The sequence below is a fragment of the Coregonus lavaretus genome (assembly GCF_964263955.1).
Source record: "Coregonus lavaretus genome assembly, chromosome: 23".
Taxonomy (NCBI): Eukaryota; Metazoa; Chordata; class Actinopteri; order Salmoniformes; family Salmonidae; genus Coregonus; species Coregonus lavaretus.
In genome coordinates this window covers 15,412,529-15,431,410 of record NC_140010.1, presented here as the reverse complement: position 1 = coordinate 15,431,410, position 18,882 = coordinate 15,412,529, and the positions used below count along the sequence as shown (strand labels likewise).

The following is an 18,882-nucleotide window of genomic DNA, read 5'->3' as shown; positions in this document are numbered from 1 at the left end:
CAACATAGCTACTAGAACTAATGCGTTAGTAAACCCGCTACAATCACGCAGCACAGTGTACAGTTAGCAAGCAGGCGGGCCCAGGTGGCAATAAATTAATCAAACCAAAAGCTTACCTTGACTTGGAAGAGTTCCAGTGTTGGATAGCCATCGCCAGCTAGCTAACATAGAATTCCTCTCTGTTTGAGCCGGGTGTTTGAGTAGGCTAAATTAGCAGGCTGCATTTGCTAGCTAAGTAAGTGAAAGTAAAAGTGAAAAAAAACAACGAAACATAGCTAGCTCACTCTCTCTTGCTTCTCCTTCATTTTTGAAGAAATTAATTTGTTCAAAACTGTTCAACTATAGTCTTTCTCTCTCTTTGAGTCAACTACTCACCACATTTTATGCATTGCAGTGCTAGCTAGCTGTAGCTTATGCTTTCAGTACTAGATTCATTCTCTGATCCTTTGATTGGGTGGACAACATGTTCATGCTGCAAGAGCTCTGATAGGTTGGAGGACGTCCTCCAGAAGTTGTCATAATTACTGTGTAAGTCTATGGAAGGGGGTGAGAACCATGAGCCTCCTAGGTTTTGTATTGAAGTCAATGTACCCAGAGGAGGATGGAAACTAGCTGTCCTCCGGCTACACCATGGTGCTACCCTACAGAGTGTTGTTGAGGCTATTGTAGACCTTCATTGCAAAACAGTGTGTTTTAATCAATTATTTGGTGACGTGAATATATTTAGTATATTTGTATCTAAAAATTATAACTTTTAAAAGTTTCACAATTTTTATTTTTATGAAATTCGCTGAGGATGGCCCTCCCCTTCCTCCTCTGAGGAACCTCCACTGACCAATGCTCCATCATGAAAAAAGGATCTGAATACATTCTGAGGCCTTGCACCCAAACGCGTTTCTCATACTGAGTGTAACTACTAGTGAAAGAGCCACAAAGATTAGTTATGTTGCCAAAGAAAATCAGATTAGGTGTATTTAGTTTCAAGGAAAAGTACAAGCAATTTAGCATGTTGCAACTAGAGTCATTTTTTTGACAGAGCCCATGTTTTGTACAATGTTGTCTCCGTACCATGGCATTAACCCCGCTAGTCTAAGCTGGTCAGGCGATTGCATTGCAGCATTGCTAAACTAAGCTGATCATACCGATTAATTGGGTCAAACGTCTAATCTGAGAAACAAACAGGCATGTCGCAACTAATCACTTCTGTAAAAGCACAGATCATGATGGCCATAAAAGCCTGGCTTGTACAATACCGTATGTGGCAAGAGACTTTGAAACACCATTGCCATGATTATAGCAGCTAAAAAACTAATCAGAAATAATGATGTACTGTGCTGATAGGATAAAAGGGGAAATGTAACATTTGACTAACATCTGGTGTAAGAAGATACTACAATCTCAGAACACTAATAAGTCAAGCATGACAAAAATGTGTGCTTTTTTGTTTATTTTTATTTTGTTACAGCTTCAATATGAGGGATGGTTGGCCTTTCAAAGACCAAGATTACAGGAGATTACATTTATTTTCAGAGTCCTGAAAAACACTGCAAAACAAAGCTAAAAATTGAAAAACGTGTGTTGTCTTTTAATGTCACTGTGAAACTATGAGAGAAAACTTCTCCCTCTTACAAATATCTTTGGGACAGAGGTTTGCAGATGCATACTCAAGGCAGTGTAAACTCTAATAGGAAAGACGTATCTCCCACAAACACAATGACAAACAATATATCTAAAAGGTAGGAGATATACAAACATCAATACAGAAAAGGGTATCAATATAATATAAACAAAAAATGTAATGGGAATAATTCACCGCAACGCTACAAACATATATAAAAAGCAAAAAACAAAACAAACTTTTTTTTTTTAAACAGCAAGAACATTTTTGGGCGCAATGACGACTGTGGGAGAAGATTGAAAATACAGGTAAGTAAGCTAAGTAAGGGAATAAATATTATCCTATTCCTTATTGTCTCATCCGAGACAAAGCAAACCTCTGTCCCCTTCCCTCAGTCACTTCCACACAAAAACACACACTAGAATCAAGACAAGCAAAACAAAGCAGATGCACACTACTGAATCACACAATTCATGAATACATATTCAGCTATTCAACTTTACTTCAACGTGATAAGTGACCAATGGTAGCATTGACAGCATTATCAATATCAATCTTAACTTCTGTGCTGTGAAAAGAAGAAATAATATTGAAAAGTGCAAGGTTATAGGTATATATATTAATATAATGCTTCCGTTATTGTCCTATAAGTAAAGTGCAAATCTCGGGATCAGATTAATGTGTGTGCAAGCATTCCTAACTTTTAGACTGATCATCCTGCACATGCACAAATGAGCCCTTTACATTGGCTGACAGCTATGTTACTCCTCTTATTGTAAAACCTATAAACCTTACACAGGATGACTGACATACAGCTCATACACTTCTTCAGGCCATTTGGAATGGCAGTGGAGCCATTTAGAATGGTAAATCTGAATGACAAAACAAAAGCTAAGTATGTGTTTCTCCATTAAACATATCATAGTCTAATAGAGGATGGGCTTTGGGTGATTTCTGCACTGTGTATGTGCATACTAGTTGTTGTTTTTGTAATCCTAAAGGAGGCTATGCTCTGTAACTTCTTTTATTTTGAAACTCTAACACTAAAACAGGGTATGCTTCAGTCCGTAGAGAGATAACCATTATGTGCCACCATGCCGGCTTCCTGGGGCTGTTTTGCCATTACTAAATCATATTCAGAGTGCAGGATTTTGAGACTTTAGAAGACCGATGAGTAATGTTATCGTCTTGTTGTTGCCAGCTTTGGCTTCTAAAGGAATCTGATAGGATACCTCCTGGTGGCCAAATTCAGATTACAGAAAATGATCCAATCCCATTCCCAGCTACTAATCATGGTGAATAATGATTGGCTGGGATGGGATGCCACCGAGACCTGCTCAAGTGGCAATGCAGTGAGCCATCACTACGGTAACAGCCCCCCTCCCCCTCTTCTGACCATAACATCACCAACCCAGTTCAAGTACTGTATTAAACAGTTGACTCAGGAACCCAGTCCACCACAGACACACACATTATGCATGCTTGTCCTCCTATGTAGACAGTTGTCTAATGTTGCCTTCTTTCAGTCAGACCATGACTCAGCCAGTTCAGTTCAGAGCCAGTTCCAGTTCAGAGCCAGTTTCAGTTCCAGTTCAGAGCCAGTTCCAGGTGATGGGTGGATGGGTCAAAGTATTTTCATTGTTAATCACTAGTGTTTACATAGTCTCTCTCTCGTATGTCATCACCGACCAAGACACTGTGCTGCTCCTTATCCCAAGGTAAAAAGCAGAGGGGAGGGGGGCAGCATGTGTGTGTTTGTTGGGGCTAGTGGAAGTGTGTGTGTATGTGTGCGCATGTTTATAGGGGGGTAGCAAGGCAGAGCTCGGCAGCAGGGGGTAGGGTTGTGTTAGGGGTCAGTTGGTCTCGTAAGTGGAGAGCAGGGCGGCATCCACAGGCTCCATGCAGGAGGGACAGGTGAAGGACCTCATCAGCCAGTCGTCTATACAGTCCATGTGGTAGATGTGCATGCAGGGCAGGAACCGGATGGGGTCCCCGTACACAAAGTCCATCATACATATCACACACCTAGAAAATTATGAATAGTGGTTTTGATAACTTTTTCCTCAGCACTTTAACTGACCAGGAAAAACTCTGGGCACTAGTTATGTTATACAAACAGAGTTACATGCTACAACTAGGGCCAGAGTTTTACCCGCTCAGGTCACATGAGCAGTGACCTATATCAATTACATCAGATAATAAAAACAGTGGTAAACTAATAATATTAATATATTAATAAAAACAACGGTAAGCAGATGCTTACTCTCTGATTTTCTTCTCGGAGCCGTCCCGCCCTCCGTCGTAGACACCCCGGGGGAGGTGCTGGATGAGGCCGATACGCTGGGCGATACGGACCTGCTCCTCCTCAGTCAGCTGGCTGGCCAGGCGGGCCTGGCTGGGGGTGGGGTGGTACACCGGCATGTGGGCCTCCTCCTGGAAAAAAACACACATACAGAGAGTCAATCCACAGGCCAACTAAACTGAACTGATCCCTTGTATAAGCCGGGTGGGGTGGTCTGTTCCACCTAAGGCTGTTCCACCCAATGACATATACAGTGGGGAGAACAAGTATTTGATACACTGCCGATTTTGCAGGTTTTCCTACTTACAAAGCATGTAGAGGTCTGTAATTTTTATCATAGGTACACTTCAACTGTGAGAGACGGAATCTAAAACAAAAATCCAGAAAATCACATTGTATGATATTTAAGTAATTAATTTGCATTTTATTGCATGACATAAGTATTTGATCACCTACCAACCAGTAAGAATTCCGGCTCTCACAGACCTGTTAGTTTTTCTTTAAGAAGCCCTCCTGTTCTCCACTCATTACCTGTATTAACTGCACCTGTTTGAACTTGTTACCTGTATAAAAGACACCTGTCCACACACTCAATCAAACAGACTCCAACCTCTCCACAATGGCCAAGACCAGAGAGCTGTGTAAGGACATCAGGGATAAAATTGTAGACCTGCACAAGGCTGGGATGGGCTACAGGACAATAGGCAAGCAGCTTGGTGAGAAGGCAACAACTGTTGGCGCAATTATTAGAAAATGGAAGAAGTTCAAGATGACGGTCAATCACCCTCGGTCTGGGCCTCCATGCAAGATCTCACCTCGTGGGGCATCAATGATCATGAGGAAGGTGAGGGATCAGCCCAGAACTACACGGCAGGACCTGGTCAATGACCTGAAGAGAGCTGGGACCACAGTCTCAAAGAAAACCATTAGTAACACACTACGCCGTCATGGATTAAAATACTGCAGTGCACGCAAGGTCCCCCTGCTCAAGCCAGGACATGTCCAGGCCCGTCTGAAGTTTGCCAATGACCATCTGGATGATCCAGAGGAGGAATGGGAGAAGGTCGTGTGGTCTGATGAGACAAAAATAGAGCTTTTTGGTCTAAACTCCACTCACCGTGTTTGGAGGAAGAAGAAGGATGAGTACAACCCCAAGAACACCATCCCAACCGTGAAGCATGGAGGTGGAAACATAATTCTTTGGGGATGCTTTTCTGCAAAGGGGACAGGACGACTGCACCGTATTGAGGGGAGGATGGATGGGGCCATGTATCGCGAGATCTTGGCCAACAACCTCCTTCCCTCAGTAAGAGCATTGAAGATGGGTCGTGGCTGGGTCTTCCAGCATGACAACGACCAGAAACACACAGCCAGGGAAACTAAGGAGTGGCTCCGTAAGAAGCATCTCAAGGTCCTGGAGTGGCCTAGCCAGTCTTCAGACCTGAACCCAATAGAAAATCTTTGGAGGGAGCTGAAAGTCCGTATTGCCCAGCGACAGACCCGAAACCTGAAGGATCTGGAGAAGGTCTGTATGGAGGAGTGGGCCAAAATCCCTGCTGCAGTGTGTGCAAACCTGGTCAAGACCTACAGGAAACGTATGATCTCTGTAATTGCAAACAAAAAAGGTTTCTGTACCAAATATTAAGTTCTGCTTTTCTGATGTATCAAATACTTATGTCATGCAATAAAATGCAAATTAATTACTTAAAAATCATACAATGTGATTTTCTGGATTTCTGTTTTAGATTCCGTCTCTCACAGTTGAAGTGTACCTATGATAAAAATTACAGATTTCTACATGCCTTGTAAGTAGGAAACCCTGCAAAATCTGCAGTGTATCAAATACTTGTTCTCCCCACTGTATAAACCCTGGATTGCTGACGCTATGTATTGGCCATTGAGAGGCTTTGAAGCCACCATATTGGCATTCCCTAGTAGGAGCAGTCCTCCATAGGAATGAATGGAATTCTACAGTATCTCAATTAAATGGTTCAATGACAAAATTACATGTATTTAAGTATTTTTGTTGTTGTAGTGGGAACAGTAACATTAGTAATCCAAAAAAAATATCCTTCAAGGAAAATGTTTTTATATTTTTGTTAATTTTATTTTTCATGTTTAGCTCACATAATATAATTTAAAAGTATGCACTAAAGTGTCTGTAATAGAATAAATGTGTCAAAAAGATATATAGACATTAATAAATGCATTTCTAAATCTTCCAAAATAATTTGTATAATTGAGGAGGAATACCAAGTTGGATGTGCGGTGGCTTCAACACAGCGCCACCTGTCAGTCATCCAGGGTTTATACACATACATCATCAGTTCCACCCCGCCCATAAGAGTGTGTCTTGTAATGGTTTCAATTGACAATGTTGTTGCCAGAGGGAACCTGGAAATTAAAGTAGCAGAAACACTGGCACGGAAAATCCAATACATCAACAGACATCCAATACATCAACAATTACACTACTTTTGGGCAGCCAGCGTATGACTCGGCAGCTATCTAGTTTTGGGTGATTTGAGGTGGAGTTGTGTGTGAGGCCTACATGAAAGTGTGATACAACAAGGAGAAAGTAGGAGTCTATCATGCTGTGTGTTCTGCGCTGTGACGAGCCAAAACACACACCCTGCCATGGATAAAGCAGCCAGAAAAAACTGCCCAGTCTGGACATTCTTGGCAAGCCTGTTTAGAACACTTTTGTGAGATTGAAAAGCATTTGGGCAACAAAAGTGCTGTGTGTTTTTTTCTCTTTGTGTGACTGGGTATGTTCAACTATTGATATGTGAAAAATCAGACCCATAACAATCAGTTGCAAATAGGCCTACCTATGAAAACAAGAATTTCAGTGCAACCCTATTCCTTTTCCCTTTAAATATTTTATTGTGGCTCATCTGAAGTAGCATAGCTGTTAAAACTACACATTTGACTGCAACTATTACACCACCGTTCAAAAGTTTGAGGTCACTTAGAAATGTCCTTGTTTTTGAAAGAAAACCAATTTTTTTGTCCATTAAAATAACATAAAATTGATCAGAAATACATATATATATATAATGGAATATCTACATAGGCCCATTATCAGCAACCATCAGTCCTGTGTTCCAATGGCACGTTGTGTTTGCTAATCCATGTTTATCATTTTGAAAGGCTAATTGATCATTAGAAAACCCTTTTGCAATTATGTTAGCACAGCTGAAAACAGTTGTGCTGATTAAAGAAGTAATCAAACTGGCCTTCTTGAGGCTAGTTGACTATCTGGAGCATCAGCAATTGTGGGTTCGAATAAAGGCTCAAAATGGCCAGAAACAAATAACTTTCTTCTGAAACTCGTCAGTCTATTCTTGTTCTGAGAAATGATGAATATTCCATGCGAGAAATTGCCAAGAAACTGAAGATCTCGTACAACGCTGTGTACTACTCCCTTCACAGAACAGTGCAAACTGGCTCTAACCAGAATAGAAAGAGGAGTGGGAGGCCCCGGTGCACAACTGAGCAAGAGGACAAATACATTAGAGTGTCTAGTTTGAGAAACAGACGCCTCACAGGTCCTCAACTGGCAGCTTCATTAAATAGTACCCACAAAACACCAGTCTCAACATCAACAGTGACGAGGCGACTCCGGGATGCTGACCTTCTAGGATTAAGATGGGCAAAAGAACAGACACTGGACAGAAGAAGATTGGAAAAAAGTGTTATGGACAGACTAATCGAAGTTTGAGGTGTTCGGATCACAAAGAAGAACATTTGTGAGAGCAGACCAAATGAAAAGATGCTGGAGGAGTGCTTGATACCATCTGTCAAGCATGGTGGACGAAAGCAAAGTTTGAAGAACACAATTATTATTTATATTACAAATCATTATTTCTAACCTTGTCAATGACTACATTTCCTATTCATTTTGCTATATTTAGTATTCTAACTCATTTCATGTATGTTTTCATGGAAAACAAGGAAATTCCTAAGTGACCCCAAACTTTTGAACGGTAGTGTAACTTGAAACTATCCCTAGATGAATGAGTCAGAAATAGTATGCAATCATATAAAATAAAATAAATAATCTAGCTAAATAATTAGGCCATATTTGACCAGGTTTTCTAAAGATGTTCAATGCACTTGACCCTCAGGGGCGGCAGGTAGCTTAGTGGTTAAGAGCGTTGTGCCAGTAACCGAAAGGTCGCTGGTTCTAATCCCCAAGCCGACTAGGTGACGATGTGCCCTTGAGCAAGGCACTTAACCCTAATTGCTCCTGTAAATCGCTCTGGATAAGAGCGTCTGCTAAATGACTAAAATGTAAATGTCTTGCATGATTCTGTCAATTCGCATAGCAATACTTAAAGCTAGAGTCCTTAATTGAAACAATAACAAAGTGTTACCACGCCTCTGTTTTGGTAAAAATCTGAGGGATGGGCATGGAGAAATGGAACCCCTCTCAAATGAATTGACAGAGCTATGGATGCAATAAGGACTGACCCTCCACGATATCAAAATTATAATTATAACCATGTTTAGAGGCTATACAGTGTTTGTTTACATTTAGCTACATTATGTGGTCCTCTGTAGCTCAGCTGGTAGAGCACGGCTCTTGTAACGCCAGGGTAGTGGGTTCGATCCCCGGGACCACCCATACACAAAAATGTATGCACGCATGACTGTAAGTCGCTTTGGATAAAAGCGTCTGCTAAGTGGCATATTATTATTATTATTACATTGTTTATAAACAAAACAAGAGTATATTTTGGGTTCTGATAGGGTACGACTGTTGAACTAAGCTCATGAGGCATTTATAAGTTATATTCTTTAAGAATCAGTGTATAGCTACATAATAAGTCCCAAAATGTATGTAGCAACTAAAGATTCTAGCTTTAACACCAGTAGCTATAAAGTCTGACCTGGTAAGGCGGAGGTGGCTCCAAATCCGGGTCTGCCTCCCCATAACTTGCTCTGTCGGACTGGGATTCGTGAAGCAAAGATATATCGTCCGACGTCGGCGATTTCAGACAATTGCCCATGTCCACTTCTCAGTCCCTCGTTGTTTAGCTAGCTTGTAAACTTGCTATTGTTCGTTTACAACCAAATGTCTCCTCCCCTCGTCGCAGAAGTAATGTTATTACACATTAAATACTGTTTAACAACCTATTAAAACATAATATACATGTTCATACGAACACTAGCTCGAGACCCATCAGCTGTCCAAGCTATTCAACATCATCAGACCATCACAGTCAAAACAAAGAGCTAGCTAGCGAGATACTTCTGCTAGCTAACGCTTTTGGCTAACCAGCAAGCGACTTCCTTGATTAATATCACTCATTCCTCGGCCTAAGATTTGAAATTAAAAACGTTCAATCAAATAGGAACTATCATAACAATATTAAGCGATAGAAAAACTATATTTTTCACAAATATAGACCACTGACTTCACGAATAAAGTAAGTGTCTGGCTAGCTTGCAATATTATTCTCTTTTTCAACCTGAGCTGAGGACAACTCGGCGTCCATTGGATATGACGTAACGGTTTTAGTGTTGTTGCCTTTGTCAGAAGGGGAGTGAGAGGAGTATGCGTTTGCACTTTCATTAAATGGTTGCAATTCAACCTTACACGAGGAAAATAAAAGTGGTGGTTGGCACAAGACCCAAATAGTGAATTATTTCAGGGGTTATGAATTATATACCATTTTGTTCTTCAACAAAGGTCACAATTGTTGGTTTCATCTCATAATTCATGTATTGTTATTCCCTGAAGTGGTCTACTGTAAAGTGTAAACAACATTCAGCCAAATGTTTACCTTACCCAGTCTTCAGAGCCTTATAGAGAGTTGTATAAGGATTGGAGTTGACCATTGGTCTACATCAGATACCGAGAGGAGCAGCCACATAACTGCAATTGTGGACACTTTTCTTGGAATTTAGGAAACTTTATTCATACTGTATATACATCTATTTTACACATATAAACCAAACAGCTATTTGCATTCCAGGAACGTATGATACAATTCTCTATGTTTTTTGGTTAAGTGAGTTTCACAGAATCATTACCCTTTTTCAGGCAAATAAAACAAATACATATACCTTAAATTAACATTCCAGAGATATCTTATTCCACCCTTCAAGTGTGTTGTGAGCTGAAAGGGATATGTTCTCTTACAATCTTACAGAAAGCATGATATAAATGTACTGTACATTATTAGTAAACCATTCTAAATAACGGGTGAAATCAGGTGTGTTGAAAACATCTTCCTACATGTGTCCTCTGTAATGGTTCAAACAGTATTCATATAAACCAATCTAGGAAGAAGATATACAGTTGCAGGGAGGTCTTTGACACGTACTGATTACGTGGTAGGCTAATGAAGAAGAGGAGAACCTGGATGGCTACATTGATGAAGAAGAAAATACTAAAGTTCATGATTGTTTCTGTGCCAGTTATTGATTCCAGAAGATGACAAGGAATTAATCAGTCAAATGTCAAAAAATATTGTAACAACTGAAGAAAAACAGATATAGTACAGTACATCAAGAAGATAAAGGTTGGTTCAAGACAGCCACAGGATCTGCTGGTTTTCCTATTGGCTTAATAAAGGTTTGTATTGAAGCCATGTTCTGGGTATAGTTCTAGTCATTTGGTTCTCTAGAGTCCTGTTCATAACAAAGCACTGTCTTTCAAATCACACTGGATATTTAGGCATTCCTTTTCTGAAAATTAATGTATAATTTTATTGAAAGCAATCACATTTCATGACATTGTTGGTTGCTGTCCATTGTCCTGCAAGTTGGTAAAAAAAGAAAAATAAATCATACAGATTTCCAACAGAAGACAATGTGCCATTTACTTTTCTGCTTGTATTGATCATTGTTTTATTCCTTAAAAAAATTACAACAGGAGTTACATGGTTTACGTATGAATAGATTCTTATTAAAGAAGTGTGTTCCCTTCGTAGACAGTAAAGGGATAGGAAATCTAATGGTGGAGGGTGCAAAAGGTCAAAAACGAACTCAGCTCTACTAAAATTTGAAAACACACGCTTGATCAATTATTGTTTGGGTGTATTTTGTTACATAGACATGACTACATTACATTAATTTATAAAGTACATTGACAGTTACCCTTCTTTATGGCCATGTATCCTACTCAGACAATCAAGTGGTACTGGTGGCATATTTATATGAAAAAAACCCACATGTATTTACAAAAACCATGTCTTTCAAAGATATGGTTACTCCTTATTTTGCACATAGTTTCATATTCACACCCCACACACACTGTTAAGAGCAACACTGAATCAATGCCAGAGAAACACCTTCAGATATGACAATACCTATTGACACAAATTACAATTCTATTCATTTAATCTCTTTTCTGTACATCCAAGGCTATTTGAGGTTTATTATTACGATCTTTCTTTTGATAGTCAGAATATAAATGAACCACAGTCAAATATTTGTGGGTAGATATTTATTGTACATTTTCTGTGTGACTTTCAAAGGATTCCACTTGCAGGAAGTGAAAAACAATGTTCTTATTTTTGTTCTCCTCTCGCATTTGAGAAAACATACTACAATCACACAGGTATGCAGTAGTAATGCAAGAGAGTGACAAATGTCCCTTTTCCTTTATAATGTAGTACATCTTTTACTCTTTACTCCCTACGCTCCTTCTTCACCTCTCCTACGCCTCCACTTCTTCCTCCTCCTAGCAGCGGTCGTCCTCTTCTGTGTCGCTGAGTGGCTCACAGCCCGCAACAGAGACGGTCTGAGCCAGGCGTTTCCGGAAGTGTCCATTGGGGACCTGCCAGCCGCTCCTGGAGCCCCGTCGAGCGGAACTGAAGGTGGAGCTGGATGTGGAGCTGACCGTGTTAGCACGTCCCAGGCTGGTGGCCACTGCCGCCTCGAAAGTCAGCGTCTCCATGAACCCGGTGGGGTCCAGACTGTGCTCATCCTCCTGCAGGGCCAGGTAGGGCTCCGACGGGTAGCGACGCGGAGGGGAGCCCTGCTGGTGGCGACGGCCCCTCGCCCCGCTCTGTCCCTCTCCCCCTGCCCCCTCTCTGGAGGCCTCCCCCCGCCTTTGAGTCTCTGGGCTGCCCCTGTCGTCATCATCGTCCCCTGAGGGAGGGTGCGTGCGACACACCAGAGGGGAGTAGGAGATGTGGGGATGGGAGCGCGTTGGGGTCTGGGACAGGGGGCGGCGGCTAGGTGTACTAGATTCAGAGGTGGGGATGGGGCTGTCGGAGCTGTTGCCCTGGACACAGGAGTGGAAACACATTTAATACAGATGTCTGACTGCCTTTTTTAAAAGTGTGTATGTGGCCTACCAGTTCTTCAAATGTGGGTATGTGTTTGTGGTCTAGATGGTCTAAACAAGTGTTTGTGGCTTCAGCGGTGACTAATGGTGTATGGGTCTTTAATATGTTCCCTTGGTAAAGCATCCTGTGTGTGTGTGTGTGTGTGTGTGTGTGTGTGTGTGTGTGTGTGTGTGTGTGTGTGGCCTACCTGTTTGTCCATGTGATGTGTGCGCGCCCGGCTAGGGGAGCGTGAGGGCTGCAGGCTCCTCTCCTCGGAGGTACAGCGGGACGTGTCTGGGGAGAGGAGGTGGCGGCGCTCTTTAGACCTTCCGCGCTCCTTCTCCGTGTCCAACTGCCTCTTCCTTTCTGACCGCGACACTGGATGAGGAAGAGGAAGACCATGGCAAGGAGCACAGAGAGAGGAGGACAGAGAGGGACAGCAACAGATAAAGAGAGAGGGGGACAGAGAGGGACAGCAACAGATCAAGAGAGAGGGGGACAGAGAGGAACAGCAACAGATAAAGAGAGAGGGGGACAGAGAGGGACAGCAACAGATAAAGAGAGAGGGGGACAGAGAGGGACAGCAACAGATAAAGAGAGAGGGGGACAGAGAGGAACAGCAACAGATAAAGAGAGAGGGGGACAGAGAGGGACAGCAACAGATAAAGAGAGAGGGGGACAGAGAGGGACAGCAACAGATAAAGAGAGAGGGGGACAGAGAGGGACAGCAACAGATAAAGAGAGAGGGGGACAGAGAGGGACAGCAACAGATAAAGAGAGAGGGGGACAGAGAGGGACAGCAACAGATAAAGAGAGTGGGTATGATCAAAGGACAGGATTGAGGCTACATGCTTACGCCCATAAATCGAACAATTAGCCTACAGTAACGTAGATCAGTAAATAGTAACGTTATCAGTACACTGTAGATCAGTAAACAGTAACGTTATCAGTACACTGTAGATCAGTAAAAGGTAACGTTATCAGTACACTGTAGATCAGTAAATAGTATGTTGACAAGTGGATCATCATTGATGCACTTAGGATAAAGACATAAAAAAGAAATGGAAAATGTAGGGAAGAATAACTCTTTAAGCATACAATAACCACACACTAATAACACCCCTCATCACTCATCATGCCAGTGGGACTGATAAGAAGAGAGGTCACGTGAGTGGAGAGTGGAGACTAACCGGCAGCCTTGTAGCTCTTGTGGCGTGGTCTGTACAGTCTATCAGGACTCTTCTTCTCCTCCTGCCACAGGCCATTCACCCTCTGGTCAGCCACAGTGGACGAGGACCGCTTCATAGAGCCACTGGCCATCTCGGTCTGCACATGCACATGCACGCACGCACACACACACACACACACACACACACACACACACACACACACACACACACACACACACACACACACACACACACACACACACACACACACACACACACACACACACACACACACACACACGCACACACGCACGCACACACACACACGCACACGCACACGTGCACATGGACATACACACAGAGGAGGAGACAACCAAATACCCACAAATACCATAAAATATGTTTTATTACTTTAGAACAAATCCATTGATCTGGCGATCCATGTAGCGTTCCCTGTTTTTAATTCATATCCATGCTCACTATTCCAGGAAATTAACAGGTCAACTAGTACGCTTGGACCGCCTAATTTTCCTCCTCATCTCATTGTGGATAGAAAGACAGAGAGAGAGGTCAGGCAAAACATACCAGTAACCCAGGATCAATCAAACACCATTCTGAACCACTAGCATTCCTTAGAAAAACATCCATGTTGATTATCCCGCTCCAGACACGCCAGCAGTAAACGGAAGACACATAAAACCCATTTTTCTCTCTAAACGGCACAACCATTGTCTTCTGTCACACAGACATGCATGTCACACTCTGGAGCCCCCTTGCTGCCCGGGCCCTTCTGGCCCCTGGAGGAGTCAGTGTGGTCAGAGGGCAGTACCTGTGGCTCTACAGCCAGACGAGGCATGGAGGAGGCCCGTACACACAGCCCCCTGCCAAACGGGAGCGCCAGTGGGTCAGGAATCAACCCACTGCACTCCCCTGCACTCACCTATATGAGACCAGAGACAGAGAGAGAGTGAGGGGCGAGATAGAGTACAGTAGATCAGGCTGGTCAATTCAATACAGGGACTAACTGTATTTTGGGGTTCCAGCCAAGGAGGGCTTCAGACAATGTTACATGGTAAGAATTCACAAGGCCTTTCTGCAATTGGGTAGAGCAAACCTAGGCCATTCCATTATAACCAACCAATCAGAAGCCATTCCAGCCAAAGAGCCACAGATTAGCAACCAATGACAACAAGGAGACTGACCCCAGAAAGATTGGGCAAAGCAGGAGGAGAAAGTCAGAGAGCAAGAGGAGACGGAAGCACAAGCACATCGCTAAAACAATAAATGAGAAGAGAAAGAGACCTGAACAACTATTGGGTCTATTGTTAAACACACTCATGCAAGTTCAGATCTGGATGCACCAAACACACTGAGCCAGACAAGTTCACCTTTCCTTAAAGCTTGTCATGACTCATGTTACTCCCTAGTGAATAATACATAGAACATAGAAGAAGGCACACACTAACAGATATCCAGGGTCAAAGTCATGACATTCCTATAGGGCAAACAGAACACTGCAGACCAGTTCAACCAAACAGCCTAGAAACAGCACAATGAACAGTGAGAATGCCTGCATCTCCTTTAAACCTTCACTAATCAGACTACAATTTAGGCAAGGACAGAAACACATAGAAACATGAATGCCGTGCTCTGCTATCCACTACTAGTATCTTCATTCAACCATTACTATTAGATAAGTGTCATTGATTCATTGTTGTCTATGTGTGGGTTGATATTTTGCACTTTACCGCAAGAGGTTAGGTTTTCAACGCGCTGTATTTTATATTTTGCCCTTAGCAGACTTTTTCCTTTTGGCTCCTAGCAAAGGGCCTTATAGAGCTATCATTGTACGCTTACTAAATGTAATAAAGGCTTCTTTGTGTGTGTACTTTGTGTAGTTGGTGTTTGTGCTAGATTAGTGTGGTGTACAGTACTCCTCAGTGGTGTAAAGTACTTAAGTAAAAATACTTGAAAGTACTACTTAAGTAGTTGTTTAGGGTATCTGTACTTTACTTTACTATTTATATTTCTGACTATTTTTACTTTTACTTCACTACATTCCTAAAGAAAATTATGTACTTTTTACTCCATACATTTTCCCTGACACCCAAAAGTACTCGTTACATTTTGAATGCTTAGCAGGACAGAAAAATTGCCTAATTCAAACACTTATCGAGAGAACATCCCTGGTAATCCCTACTGCCTCTGATCTAGTGGACTCACTAAACACATGCTTCGTTTGTAAATGATGTCTGAGTGTTGGAGCATGCCCCTGGCTATCCGTAAATTTAAAAAACAAGACAATTATGACAACTGGTTTGCTTTATATAAGGAATTAGAAAATATTTATACTGTTACTTTTACCTTTTTGATACTTAAGTATATTTTAGCAATTACATTTACTTTTGATACTTAAGCATATTTAAAACCAAATACTTTTAGACTTTTACTCAAGTAGTATTTTACTAGGTGACTTTCACTTTTACTTGAGTCATTTTCTATTAAGGTATCTTTACTTTTACTCAAGTATGACTATTAGGTACTTTTTCCACCACTGGTACTCTTGTGATGTGTTTCTACAGTACATAGGACTTGGTCCTTGTCGTTACCCTGGAGTGTTGGCTTCTGGTGTCCGTGTCAGAGGTCATGGGCTGCACGTTGAACAGGTCCTGGGGGGAGAGAGGACTCAATGCCACCAGGCCTCCTCTGGTCCTACATAGGGAGGCAAGTCACACAGGAAATACTGTCAAACACAAATGTGACTCGTTTCAGGGAACTAGGCGTATGTCGCACGTCACTACTTCACAGGAGAGGCATTTGAACGTAAACATGTATTTTTTATAAAATCTGTTTTTTGGCAGAAAAGCCTTCTGGAACATGTGAACTTTCATGTGCCTTAATAACAAACTTGTATTCCATCCATAAATACTAATAAAATGGTTAAATTACGAGCCTAGTTGGTTTAGCCATGGAAAAAGACAGGAACCTTCCTGCTAGCCATGATTGTCTGAGATAATGGATGGGCTGGACATGCCGAGAGATTAGTTTGGATTGGTCTGCCATGTAGCATGCTTCTGTCTATAACCTGAGCTGTTCAGTATGTGTTGACACTCAGTCCTTTCTACCGCACCGTTTTTGAAAGATATAACGTTAGCCATCGAGAACTACAAAAGTTTTGCTATTTTTCTCAAAAACATTGATGCCCTGAATTTAGCAGGTGCTATCGACAGATCAGTTGGGAAAAAGTGATGGGCTACTTTCTGCACACGCCACGGTCAGTGTGAACCGGAGTGACTTGACACAATGCTGGCCAAACAAGATGTACAGTGAGGGAAAAAAGTATTTGATCCCCTGATGATTTTGTAAGTTTGCCCACTGACAAAGAAATTATCAGTCTATAATTTTAATGGTAGGTTTATTTGAACAGTGAGAGACAGAATAACAACAAAAAAATCCAAAAAAACGCATGTCAAAAATGTTATAAATTGATTTCCATTTTAATGAGGGAAATAAGTATTTGACCCCCTCTCAATCAGAAAGATTTCTGGCTCCCAGGTGTCTTTTATACAGGTAACAAGCTGAGATTAGGAGCACACTCTTAAAGGGAGTGCTCCTAATCTCAGCTTGTTACCTGTATAAAAGACACCTGTCCACAGAAGCAATCAATCAATCAGATTCCAAACTCTCCACCATGGCCAAGACCAAAGAGCTCTCCAAGGATGTCAGGGACAAGATTGTAGACCTACACAAGGCTGGAATGGGCTACAAGACCATCGCCAAGCAGCTTGGTGAGAAGGTGACAGCAGTTGGTGCGATTATTCGCAAATGGAAGAAACACAAAAGAACTGTCAATCTCCCTCGGCCTGGGGCTCCATGCAAGATCTCACCTCGTGGAGTTGCAATGATCATGAGAATGGTTAGGAATCAGCCCAGAACTACACGGGAGGATCTTGTCAATGATCTCAAGGCAGCTGGGACCATAGTCACCAAGAAAACAATTGGTTACACTCTACGCCGTGAAGGACTGAAATCCTGCAGCGCCCGCAAGGTCCCCCTGCTCAAGAAAGCACATATACAGGCCTGTCTGAAGTTTGCCAATTGTAGCTCAATTGGTAGAGCATGGCGCTTGTAACGCCAGGGTAGTGGGTTTGAACCCCGGGACCACCCATACGTAAAAAATGTATGCACGCATGACTGTAAGTCGCTTTGGATAAAAGCGTCTGCTAAATGGCATATTATATTATAACATCTGAATGATTTAGAGGAGAACTGGGTGAAAGTGTTGTGGTCAGATGAGACCAAAATCGAGCTCTTTGGCATCAACTCAACTCGTCGTGTTTGGAGGAGGAGGAATGCTGCCTATGACCCCAAGAACACCATCCCCACCGTCAAACATGGAGGTGGAAACATTATGCTTTGGGGGTGTTTTTCTGCTAAGGGGACCGGACAACTTCCCCGCATCAAAAGGACGATGGACCGTCAAATCTTGGGTGAGAACCTCCTTCCCTCAGCCAGGGCATTGAAAATGGGTCGTGGATGGGTATTCCAGCATGACAATGACCCAAAACACACGGCCAAGGCAACAAAGGAGTGGCTCAAGAAGAAGCACATTAAGGTCCTGGAGTGGCCTAGCCAGTCTCCAGACCTTAATCCCATAGAAAATCTGTGGAGGGAGCTGAAGGTTCGAGTTGCCAAACGTCAGGCTCGAAACCTTAATGACTTGGAGAATATCTGCAAAGAGGAGTGGGACAAAATCCCTCCTGAGATGTGTGCAAACCCGGTGGTCAACTACAAGAAACGTCTGACCTCTGTGATTGCCAACAAGGGTTTTGCCACCAAGTACTAAGTCATGTTTTGCAGAGGGGTCAAATACTTATTTCCCTCATTAAAATGCAAATCAATTTATCAGAAATCCATTTGCATTGCTAGTTATAGCCTAATGTTAGCTAGCTAACATTGAACCTAGTTTGTTAGCTACCTGCAGATTCATACTACAGCTATGACAATGTTTGTATTGGTAGTAGTATGAGTTGGGATTATGCCGGTTCATTGTTTTGCTAGCTAGCTACCTAGCTAGCTACATGTCTAAACAAAAGACCCCACTTCGGCCGGATTATTACATGACCCATCAAATTAGCCAGCCGTGTCTGGGGGTGATTACAGCCATCTATTGTATTTCATGAACATGTGTACATGTCTAGACAATAGTGACCCATCCACTTAGCTAGATGTGACTGGGGGGTGGTTAAAGCATTTCCTTCACATGACCCATCAACTTAGACAAGCGTGTCGGGTAAGCGTAATCTAATAATGATAAAATATTTATAAAATATTTTTATCTGGACACTTTCTGTTTTTGATATTGCTAGTAACCACTTCACTGTACCGTTTACACTTTCTGTATCCTGTGCATGTGACAAATAAACTTATATTTTATTTGATATAGCATGTGTTTACCACATGGCCTCACATGTGAATCCTTAAAAAGATGGGTGGTTCTAAGGCTTA

General features: G+C 42.1%; 2 protein-coding genes across 2 annotated transcripts in view; both read right to left on the bottom strand.

Annotated features, from left to right (window-relative positions):
• Positions 1-1,432: 1,432 nt before the first annotated feature.
• Positions 1,433-9,411, bottom strand: LOC311098933 (RING finger protein 11). Its single transcript, XM_084139487.1, has 3 exons — positions 8,816-9,411; positions 3,882-4,051; positions 1,433-3,643 (listed from the first exon to the last, which is right to left on the bottom strand). The coding sequence occupies exons 1-3, from the start codon at positions 8,933-8,935 to the stop codon at positions 3,472-3,474; spliced, it is 462 nt and encodes a 153-aa protein (XP_083995613.1). The 5' UTR covers positions 8,936-9,411; the 3' UTR covers positions 1,433-3,471.
• A 2,205-nt stretch (positions 9,412-11,616) lies between these two features.
• The window catches only part of LOC311098921 (voltage-dependent R-type calcium channel subunit alpha-1E-like), a gene marked incomplete at its 3' end in the record, with an annotated part of 60,858 nt that continues 53,592 nt past the window's right edge, over positions 11,617-18,882 (bottom strand). The window contains exons 44-48 of the mRNA XM_084139468.1: positions 15,984-16,086; positions 14,204-14,314; positions 13,396-13,531; positions 12,414-12,583; positions 11,617-12,162 (exon numbers count right to left, since the gene is read on the bottom strand). Coding sequence (XP_083995594.1) covers positions 11,617-12,162; positions 12,414-12,583; positions 13,396-13,531; positions 14,204-14,314; positions 15,984-16,086 — 1,066 coding nt within the window. The remainder of the gene's footprint in view (positions 12,163-12,413; positions 12,584-13,395; positions 13,532-14,203; positions 14,315-15,983; positions 16,087-18,882) is intronic.

Coding starts and splice junctions, on each gene's coding strand:
- LOC311098933 (XM_084139487.1), bottom strand. CDS start 8,935: ATGGGCAATTGTCTGAAATCGCCGACGTCGGACGATATATCTTTGCTT. Junction 4,052..8,815: donor AGCCACCTCCGCCTTACCAG/GTCAGACTTTAT, acceptor GTTTTTTTCCAG/GAGGAGGCCCACATGCCGGT. Junction 3,644..3,881: donor TCCGAGAAGAAAATCAGAGA/GTAAGCATCTGC, acceptor ATAATTTTCTAG/GTGTGTGATATGTATGATGG.